Source organism: Lycium barbarum, chromosome 8 (genome assembly GCF_019175385.1).
Source record: "Lycium barbarum isolate Lr01 chromosome 8, ASM1917538v2, whole genome shotgun sequence".
In the NCBI taxonomy this organism is placed as follows: domain Eukaryota; kingdom Viridiplantae; phylum Streptophyta; class Magnoliopsida; order Solanales; family Solanaceae; genus Lycium; species Lycium barbarum.
In genome coordinates, this window is record NC_083344.1 from 103,696,943 (window position 1) to 103,708,751 (window position 11,809).

General features: G+C 38.6%; 1 protein-coding gene and 1 pseudogene across 1 annotated transcript; both read left to right on the top strand.

The window, feature by feature from the left end:
- Positions 1 to 677: 677 nt before the first annotated feature.
- On the top strand, positions 678 to 1,599 carry LOC132605209 (uncharacterized). Its single transcript, XM_060318427.1, has one exon. It carries the CDS (start codon positions 678 to 680, stop codon positions 1,350 to 1,352), a length of 675 nt encoding a protein of 224 aa, XP_060174410.1. The 3' UTR covers positions 1,353 to 1,599.
- Positions 1,600 to 2,810: 1,211 nt separating this feature from the next.
- On the top strand, positions 2,811 to 11,374 carry LOC132608060 (uncharacterized; annotated as a pseudogene).
- Positions 11,375 to 11,809: the final 435 nt, after the last annotated feature.

The following is an 11,809-nucleotide window of genomic DNA, read 5'->3' on the forward strand; positions in this document are numbered from 1 at the left end:
TCGATTTTTTAACCGGTAAACCGGAACCAGTGACTGGTTTATTAACCGATTACCGGTCTGGTCCGGTTCAAACCGGATAACAGGCTTAATTAAGCATATACATAACAAATTTGATGCAATATTTGACTATTAGGAAAATAAAGGTAAAATAGAGAAAATTTCAAAAAAAGGAGAAAAAAGATAAATGCAATTGATGGCCATTGGGAGGTGCCACATCACATTGTCTATGCCTAGCTCTATATTATATATAGATACTTTCTAAAATATAGTTACTGTTAATAATTAGAGATCATGAAATATATATATATATATATATATATATATAAACACACAATTCAGCTACTAATTATCAATACAAAATCATATCAGTATCACTGAATTCAACAATCCAATACGTACGGATAGTCGTTTTAAATAGCCAAAATATGAAACAAAAATGTATTCGTGGCTCTCGTACGTACACTTCTTTTTCTCCGTCCTCTACTTCTCCTCCTAACGTTGTGAAGTAATACAAACGTACAAGTAATTAAACTAGCTAGTCACATAGGTTTTGTGAGTTGGTTTTCTGCTGAAAATCAGCTGATCTTTTTATTGTTTTTGGTGTGATCTTTAATAACCGAACCCCATATTTAAACATTCAAAAACAGCATAAACTAAAGAGTACTACTAAAACAATTATGGCTTACAGGATTTTCTTCCTCTATTCTCTGCTACTCATATTGGCTGTCACCCAAGGAATCCATGCAGTTGATTACATCATTACCAATAAGGCCGCTAACAGGCCCGGTGGTGCCCGATTCGATGATGAAATCGGCGTTCCATATAGCCAGCAAACACTAGAAAATGCCACGAGCTTTATATGGAAAATATTCCAACAAGACTCTCCCATACAACGTAAAAACGTTCAAAATATTACCATGTTCATCGATGACATGGAAGTAGGAAACGACGCTATTAACAATCAGATTCATGTTACTGCTAGTTATATCGAGGGTTACTCTGGAGACATCAAAAGAGAAATTACTGGTATTTTGTACCACGAAATCACCCATATATGGCAGTGGGACGGGAAAGGCCACGCTCCAAGGGGATTAATTGAAGGGATTGCTGAATATGTGAGGCTCAAAGCTGGACTTGCACCAAGTCGTGACTGGGTCACGTTTAGGCATGGCGATCGATGGGACCAAGGCTGTGATGTGATGGCTCGATTTCTTAATTATTGCGATAGCTTGAAAGTAGGGTTTGTGGCACAACTTAATAAGAAGATGAGAAATGGTTATAGTGACCAATTCTTTGATGAGCTGCTCGGAAAGACTGTTGATCAACTTTGGAGAGATTACCAAGCTAAGTGAGGTTAATTTTAGGTTCTGCTGTCTAAATGTTGTTAATCATAAATAATAAAGAAAGAAATAAACTACCTATTTCCTCTATTCAAGAATTTGGAGTATAAAGTTTATATATATGACCGTATCCTTGCATGTAACCGAGGCGGAGCCAGGATTCGAAGCTTGTGGGTTTGGAGTTCTAATTCTTTAAAGTTACTGGATTCTTAATTAATAATTTGTACATATTTGACAAAAAATTTAATACAAATATATGGTTCAGACAAAAGCTACTGGGTTCAGCCAAAACAACACCCAAAGGGCTGGCTCCGCCCCTGCATGTAACTCCCTAGATTCCCTTGTTTTAGCGGTCTGGAGGCAGTGGCGGATCCAGGATTTTCATTCAGGGGTTCGAAAAAAACAACAAAAGCTAACTATAAAAAATAATGTTGTCGATGAGAATCAAACCTAGGATACTAGAGACAATTTTGAACACCATAAACCACTTCAGCTAACCTTTTGCATTCGTTCAGGGTATTAAAAATTAATATATGAACATAAACACAGAAAAGCTACCCTATATACATTGTAACTTTTTGCCGTGGGTGTTCACCGTTCGGGTGAACACCCTCGGGACCCTCTAAATCTGCCCCTGTCTGGAGGTAAGATTTTATGTCCCCTCGATGTAACTTTATCTTTTCAATAATTTACAAGGTCGTCCAGGACAAATCCCCACCACCAATTGAGGTGAATTAAGCCTGAGTGAATGGATTATTATCAAACAAAAAAACCTGATTAATCAATCTTTTCCTTTCTTTATTTTTGTCTAGCATCTCTAAACATTTCGCAGGCTTGACCGTGTCTAGTACTTGACTGTGTTTGACTGTTTATTTAGTACTAATATATTATTGTATCGTAGTGTCTGTGAATGGTTTAAATAGTTGCTTATTAAACAACCCTTACGCAATTTTAACAAGGTTACAATTGGCCCATTAATAATAACCAAGCACAGGCCTCAGACCCAGAATTTGAAGGTGGTGTGTGCACCAGAATAAAATTGGCGGTCCGTTACTTTTAGAAGAATCGTAAATGGACAAGTATAACATTTACAGTTCATGACAAACTCATATTGGAACACATATTAGTCGTTTCTCAAGTAAGGAAACTATAAATTTTGATCAATGGCTAAATATCGAGAAAACGTTAGATATGAGAGACTGATATTACATTAAAATGCGATATATTAAGACATTGAGCACTTATTAATAATAACAATAGGATATAACAATGAGAATAGTCTTGCGAGCAAGAAACAAACGTATAGTTCCACATAATGAATTTTCTATCTATTTTAGTTCCTATTAAAGATCTTTAGGCTTATCTTTCTCCATTGGACTTATGCCAATTCAATCTTCTATTTAAGGGCAAGGAACGAAGCAATCAAAACAATAGTTAAAAGTAAGAAAACTTAAAAGCTTAACCATAACTATGACCTTCTTTCTATATTCCTTGTTAATATTTCTTGCAATCATCAACGGAATCCATGCAGTGAACTACTCAGTCACCATCACGACTGCATCCGGTGCTCGATTTGACCGTGACATTGGTGGCCAATACACCCTTCAAACCCTTGATTCCGCCACCAATTTCATCTATCACAATATCCTCAGCATCAACTGCTCCATCGACCGGAAAGATGTCCAACACGTCAGCATTTTTCTCGATGACGATATGGATGGAGATGATGTTGCAATTGCAAGCAACAACGAGATCCATGTCAATTCCAGGTACACAGAGGGGGATGTAGCCTTTATGTATTAAGCAAGTTCAACTAAATTCAGTTTTTTTTGTGTGTGTGTGTCTCTCTCTATATATATATATAGTTTTCAGACACGTGCGTTGCACGTGTGTATCCCATGATAATTAGTACAAATATGTGTAAAAATTATAATAAGTGTGCAATGAGTTGCACTGAAATTGAATGGAAAAAATGCAAGCTCAAACTGATGAATGGGGAGTCTATTCAACCGGTATTTATTATCATTGCAAAGCATAATTATATTGAAAAATTTATATCGAAACGTAATGGCCTAACATCTTCTTTTATGCAATCCTTACAATATATCAAGTATTCAACTTGACAGTCCTTTTTATACGCCAAAAACATATAATATAAATATGAATTTGAGTCATGTTGGATATGGTTGCAAATGTTTCACTTTAAAGTTTTTACCTTTTTTAAAGAAATTGTAGTCTCCCCTTTTTATAGTGTATACAACAAAAAGTTATCGAAACTGTAAAAGTTGTGCAGAAATTCGTTCAACGTGTGCCTTTCTTAAAATGGCTAGTAGAACATTGTCAATTTGTGACAGAGATAGTAATTGTTGAAATACTTAATTGATGTATATATATATACCTTTGCGTGATTTAAAACTATGGATCCTGTCATTTGGAACTTTGACAACAAAAAATTTAATTGAAATGAAAAAATATAATTATATTATGAAATATAGTACGATCATGTGTCTCATCCTTCAACAACTAGTTGAACGTCAGTAAATGGCGTACGAATCACACGACAATTGAAGAAAAATTAAACAAGAGAAGTAAAGAACTCTTATAAGAGAAAGGAAGAACTATTGCAATATAAGAAACTTATAGGAGAAAATAAGAGAACATACATATATATTACCCCAAAATATAATAAAGGAAAAAATCATATGAACGATACCATGTGTGATTCTTAGTATTAAGATAAAATATCCGCTACTGTTACCGACCGACCGACCGTAAATTTTATTATTTCATCATCTTTATTGTTGAAGCTTCACCCTTTTAAAAGCGAACAAATAAAGATTAATAAAACAAAGAGAGGGGAAAATCGGTGGCAGAGCCACCTTGCAGATGTCAATGACACCCCTTCGTTGGAAAACTACATTATGTAGAGTAATTTTTCTGTAATGTAATATATATACTATATGTTGAATCTTCTTGATTTTTTCTGCCATTGAAAAAACTTAGCATATAGAAAAGAGAGAAAACTGAACAGTAAATGGATAACCCGTTAAATGAAATGCTCATTGTAAAGAAATGAATATGAAATTTACAGATATTGAGTAGTTACACGATTAACCGAAGGAAAAAAATTACGCTTCTAAAGAGAATGTGGTTTTCTAATCACTCACGATTAACATAAATTGATTTAAAATAAGAATGACGAAAAGATAATGAGAGGAAATTTGACTGTATGATACCTTTTTTTGTTCCTCATCCGGTGCCCCTCTAATTTGGATTTTCTCCGAGAAATTCCACTTTGGAAGCGTTTACTGTCAAAGGCTATTCCATTCTTAGGGCTTGAACTCATCATTACTTAAGAAATATTCGCGTGATATAGGAGAAGCCAAAAGTGTTGTTTGCAAAACCTTTCATCCATGTAACTGTTGCTGCCATCCTGCAACCCCGCTTTCCCAACACCGATCATTTCTGCTCCGTCATCATTCCAAATCTCTCCCATGTCATAATATAATCTGCAAAATCATCATTAATTTCCTTCATTAGTACCCGAAAATGAGAAGTTATTGGAAATGAGAGGTTACTGTTTTGAAACTAAAACTTGATCATTTCAACATTCATTTCTTCTTAATGTCTTCTCTTTAATAATTGAGCAATGGATTACTACGGTTTCAATATAAAGAAATGACTTTTGACAATTGAAATGTATATACATTAATGTTGATGAACTTGTAATTCAGTCATTATGTAATTTGACATTACTTTTTAATTCGATATTTTATTACATTTTGATTTACTGCAAGGGCAAAATCGTAATCTAACTTTGAAGATAAAAGCTTCTCACTTTTAGTATAACATGATATCTATAAAAAATTACGTATATAGTATGTGTTATGCGAAATCACTAATGTTTCAACAAATATTTAATTTAGAACCTATCATTTCAGGCGTACAACATGATATGTTCTAAGAAGATAGAATATCTAAAGACCCCCTTAAACTTGTCACGTTTTAATCAGATCCCTTTAAACTATTGGTCCAAAATACCTCCTGTACTTGGATTTTTGTAATCGTGACCACTCCCTCCCCCCCCCCCCCCCCCCCCAAAAAAAAAAAAAAACCCCGAAACAGTAATTGGTCTTGATTACACTCCTATACTTGGCTTTTCTATCCAAGTGATTTCAAATGAGGTTTGTCGCTTGAGAGTGTAAAATAACAGCCAGATCATATTAATTTGATGTGTAAAAATAATCTCAAATACCATTTTATTTTATATTTAGACATTACAATGTCTATTGCCTTATCTCCTTCCATATATCTTCTCTATTCCTCCGTTATAATAAACCTATCAGTTTTTCTTTTGATGTGTAACGATTATACAAAAGCCAAGGGGGTGGGGGGTGGGGGTGGGTGGGTAATTAGAGCCAGTTATTGTTTGAGGGGATACGATTATAGAAAAGCCAAGTACAACTATAATTTAGCGGGATCTTTAAATTTCGGCCTTCTAAGTACCTTAAAAGTTAGAACTCCTCATGTTTAAATTCTTCCACCTTTGCAGGTACATAGAAGGTTACTCGGGTGACGTGAAAAAAGAAATCACCGGAGTATTGTATCATGAAATGACTCATATTTAGCAGTGGAAAGGTAATGGTCAAGCTCCTTAAGGATTAATTGAAGGAATTGCTGATTATGTAAGGCTTAAAGCTGGACTTGCACCTAGTCATTGTTGGGTGTGGAATTGGCCAAACAAGTCAATTCTTTTGTTCACATAGTCGTGATGTAAGCGCTTACCTCATGATAGTCGTGATGTAAGCGCTTACCTCATCATAGGAAATTCATTCCTATAAATAGGTAGCTTATGGTTCATTTGTAAAACACACCAAATTGAAGAAGACAACACATCCCAAAGAGAGAGAAAAATCTAAGAGAAATACTCTTAGTGAAAGGCCTAAGTAAGAGAAGGTCTTTGAGAGAATTTTCTGTGGTAAAATTCTTGAGTGTAATTGGGATTGGGGTTGTGAGGTTGAGTGTTGTAAACACTTGTAATATTTCTTCTTTAATAAGATCTGCAGCAGCAACGTGGACGTAGCTCTCACATTGAGGGTGAACCACTATAAATCTGTGTGTGCTATTTATTCTTCGCTTACATCACGGCGTAAGTAGGTTCTGTCTAAGGAGGTTGGTATTTAAGTGGTCCAGCTGTGACCCTCCAATCTTTCCTGGGAACCTGCTTACAAAGGTCGGATTTGGGATTCAAATCCTAACAACTGGTATCAGAGCAACAGGTTGTGTTGTGATTTAGAAACGATGGGAGGCGAAGATGGTACGACGCACGGCATCGGTAAATTCGATGGTACAGACTTTGCGTTCTGGAGAATGCAAATTGAAGATTATTTATATGGCAGAAAGCTTCATGAACCTCTGAGTCCGAAACCAGAGGAGATGAAGCAAGCAGATTGGAATCTCCTCGACAGACAAGTTCTGGGAGTCATTCGGCTGACGCTGTCGAAGAACGTTGCTCACAACGTGGCAAAGGAGAAGACCACCGCAGATATGATGAAGGTATTGTCTGACATGTATGAGAAACCTTCGGCAAATAATAAGGTATTTCTCATGAAGAAACTATTTCATCTAAAGATGATGGAAAATGCTCATGTTGCTGCACACGTAAATGAATTCAATACCATTGTAAATCAATTGTCATCGGTAAAAATTGATTTCGATGATGAAGTACAAGCTCTAATTTTGTTGGCATCCCTACCAAATAGTTGGGAGCCAATGAGAGCAGCGGTTAGTAATTCTGTCGGCAGTGACAAACTAAAGTTCAACGATGTTAGGGATCGTATCCTTGCTGAGGAGGTGCGCAGGACAGATTCGGGAGAGGCATCGACGAGTTCTGCTTTTAATGTTGAAAACAGAAGCAGAAATTATGACAGAAACTACAACCGAAATAGGGGCAGATCGAAGTCAAGGAATGGCAGGGGTCAATCCAGACCAGGACGAACACATGAGTGTTGGAACTGTGGAAAACCAGGTCACTTCAAGAAGAACTGCAGGGCGCCAAAGAAGGAGGACAACAAGGGGGCTGAAATCAACGCTGCTACGGAAGACATTGGCGATGCGTTGTTGCTATCGGTTGACAGCCCGATATACTCTTGGGTGCTTGACTCAGGAGCGTCCTTTCATACCACCCCACATCATGATATAATGACAAACTACGTGGCTGGGAATCTCGGCAAAGTTTATTTAGCCGATGGAGAGCCGCTAGATGTTGTTGGCACGGGAGACATTAATTTGAAGATGTCAAATGGATCCTCGTGGAAGATTACAAAAGTTAGACATGTTCCAAAGCTGATGCGAAACCTGATCTCAGTAGGTCAGCTTGATGATGAGGGATATGATCTCAATTTTGGTAATGGGTCTTGGAAGGTGGCGAAAGGTGCTATGGTAGTTGGCCGAGGAAAGAAGATTGGCACTCTCTACATGACGACTAGCTGTCGTGATACTGTTGCTGTGGTTGACAACACAAAGAAGACAGATTTGTGGCATTGTCGGCTTGGGCATATCAGCCAGAAGGGGATGAAGCTGTTGGTGACAAATGGCTTAATTCCGGAGCTGAAGACGGTGGACCTTCATACGTGTGAGAGCTGCATTCTCGGAAAACAAAAGCGAGTAAGCTTCTCAAGTGCAGGCAGAGAGTTGAAGGTCGAAAAGCTGGAATTGGTGCACACAGACGTGTGGGGACCTACCACTGTACCCTCCCTTGGAGGATCACACTACTACGTGACCTTCATTGATGATTCAACCAGGAAGGTATGGGTTTATTTTATGAAAAATAAATCCGATGTGTTTAGTGTATTCAAAAGATGGAAAGCCATGGTCGAGAATGAAACAAACCTCAAGTTGAAGTGTTTGAGGTCCGACAACGGCGGAGAATACACTGATGGTGATTTCAAACGGTACTGTGCCGATAATGGGATCAAGATGATGAAGACTATTCCTGGAACGCCGCAACAGAATGGAGTAGCCGAAAGAATGAACCGAACGTTGAACGAGCGTGCTCGGAGTATGAGAATACACTCTGGACTGCCCAAGACATTCTGGGCAGATGCAGTCAATACCGCGGCCTTCTTAATTAACCGAGGACCGTCAGTTCCCTTGGATTTCAGAATTCCAGAAGAAGTCTGGAGTGGCAAGAAGGTAAATCTTTCATTTCTGAAAGTGTTCGGTTGCTTATCATATGTTCATAATGATGATACGGCTAGAAGCAAGCTTGATCCAAAATCAAAGAAGTGTTACTTTATTGGCTATGGTGACACCGAGCTTGGGTACCGATTTTGGGATGAACAAAATCGGAAGATCATCCGAAGCAGGAATGTTGTCTTTAACGAAGAGGTACTGTACAAATACAAGCTGCAAAAGAATTCAGAATGTCAGGACAAGGAATCGGAAATAGTCGATTTGAAGGACTTTCCGGCACCTGAGCCGCAGCCAGGTACAACCGAGGCAGAGGAACAAACAATCCGAGAAGGTGCTGATGAAAGTGTTGATTCTGAAACAAATGAACAGACGCCAATCACAGAGCTGCGTAGATCATCCAGGATCAGGAAGCCGCTTCACAGGTACTCTCCATCCCTCAACTACATTCTACTCACTGATAGAGGGGAGCCAGAATGTTATGAAGAAGCAATGCAAGTCGATGAATCGACTAAGTGGGAGCTGGCACTGAAGGATGAAATGGATTCACTATCGGCAAATCATACATGGGAATTATCCGAGTTGCCAAAGGATAAAAAGGCATTGCAAAACAAATGGGTTTATCGGATAAAGGAAGAACCCAATGGAAGCAAGCGTTATAAAGCAAGGCTGGTTGCAAAGGGATTTCAACAGAAAGAAGGCATTGACTATACAGAGATCTTCTCTCCCGTAGTCAAGATGGTGACTATCAGAACTGTTCTTGGGCTGGTAGCAAAGGAAAATCTACATCTGCAACAGATGGACGTGAAAACTGCATTTCTTCACGGTGATCTAGACGAGGAAATCTACATGCGACAGCCGGAGGGATTCAAAATCAAAGGAAAGGAGAATCTGGTGTGCAAACTTCAAAAGAGTCTGTACGGACTAAAACAGGCTCCAAGACAGTGGTATTTAAAGTTTGACAGCTTTATGAAGAAAGCTGATTTTTCAAGGTGCGAGGCAGATCACTGCTGTTACTTCAAAAAATTTGAAGACTCGTACATGATACTGCTACTCTATGTCGACGACATGCTAATCGTAGGAGCAAACCTACAGGAGATTGATCGGTTGAAAAAAGGGTTATCGGAAGAGTTTGCAATGAAGGATTTGGGAGCTGCAAAGCAAATCCTTGGGATGAGAATCGACCGAAGCAAGGAGGGCATCAAACTCTCACAAGAAGAATATGTGAGGAAAGTTATCAAAAGGTTTAACATGCATGATGCCAAGCCAGTCAGCACTCCCTTGGCTGGACACTTTCGGTTGTCAAAGGATCAGTCGCCGACAACCGAGGATGAGAAGAAGCAAATGGACAAGATACCTTATGCATCTGCAATCGGTAGTCTTATGTATGCAATGATATGTACAAGGCCAGACATTGCACATGCAGTGGGAGTTGTCAGCCGATTTATGAGCAATCCGGGAAAGCAACACTGGGAGGCTGTGAAGTGGATATTCAGATATCTGAAAGGCAGCTCAAGTTCAGCTCTGTATTTCCGAAAATCAAAAACAAGATTGCAAGGGTATGTTGATGCTGACAACGGTGGTGATATTGATAGCAGAAAGAGCACATCCGGGTATGTTTACACCTTCGGAGGTACTGCAATCTCTTGGGTTTCCAAGTTGCAAAAGATAGTAGCTCTCTCTAGTTGTGAGGCTGAGTACGTTGCTGTGACGGAGGCCACAAAGGAAATGATGTGGCTACAATCTTTTCTGCGGGAATTGGATCAGGACCACGAGGGAAGTGTGCTATATTGTGATAGCCAAAGTGCCATTCATTTGGCAAAGAACCCGGTCTACCATGCTCGAACGAAGCACATACAACTCCGGTACCATTTCATTAGATCAGCTTTGGAAGATGGAGCGCTAGTGCTTGAGAAGATCGCAGGGAGTCAGAATCCAGCAGACATGCTGACAAAGGCAGTGATGATAGACAAACTGAAGCTATGCTCAGCTTCAGTTGGCCTGCACGAAGTATGAAACTAGGAAAGAGCTGCTGCATCGATCAAAGTGTGAAGACAAATTAAAATTAGTCTTCAAGTGGGAGATTTGTTGGGTGTGGAATTGGCCAAACAAGTCAATTCTTTTGTTCACATAGTCGTGATGTAAGCGCTTACCTCATGATAGTCGTGATGTAAGCGCTTACCTCATCATAGGAAATTCATTCCTATAAATAGGTAGCTTATGGTTCATTTGTAAAACACACCAAATTGAAGAAGACAACACATCCCAAAGAGAGAGAAAAATCTAAGAGAAATACTCTTAGTGAAAGGCCTAAGTAAGAGAAGGTCTTTGAGAGAATTTTCTGTGGTAAAATTCTTGAGTGTAATTGGGATTGGGGTTGTGAGGTTGAGTGTTGTAAACACTTGTAATATTTCTTCTTTAATAAGATCTGCAGCAGCAACGTGGACGTAGCTCTCACATTGAGGGTGAACCACTATAAATCTGTGTGTGCTATTTATTCTTCGCTTACATCACGGCGTAAGTAGGTTCTGTCTAAGGAGGTTGGTATTTAAGTGGTCCAGCTGTGACCCTCCAATCTTTCCTGGGAACCTGCTTACAAAGGTCGGATTTGGGATTCAAATCCTAACAGTCATTGGGTGAAGCCTGGCCAAGGTAATAGTTGGGACCAAGGCTACGATGTGACTGCTCGATTTCTTGATTATTGCAATGTTCTTAAATATGGATTCGTGGGAGAACTCAACAAGAAGATGAGAGATTGTTATAGTGATACTTTCTTTGTTGACTTGCTAGGAAAATCAGTGGATCAACTTTGGAACGACTATAAGGCTACATTTATGTATTGAGGCCCCGTTAGAAAAGAAAAAAGTAAAAGAATTCATGCAGATCTTGCATGAATGGTCAATGAGGACAAGTTTATGTTCTCCAAAAATTTAGTTTGGTTTTAATTTCCTTTTCAATGAAAAAGAACTGCAAGTGTTGTTTCCTTTCTGATTCTCTGATGCAAGGGTTCAATTAATTACCCAAATTGTTACCACACTTCTACACTTCTCATAATGTCTATCATGTACTCTGTACGTACTGCACTAATTATTAATGAATAATAACTCCTGTCATTGTCATATGACAAAATACAAAGAAACCCGAGAAGATTTGTGGAGGAGGTCACTTTCAAGTTTCAATTGGGAAGAAGGTCACTCAATTTATTTTTCGGTATTAGGGTTTAGAAAAACAGGAATGGAGTATATTTCATAATTTTAAAAAGTTTGCAGGTTTTAAGT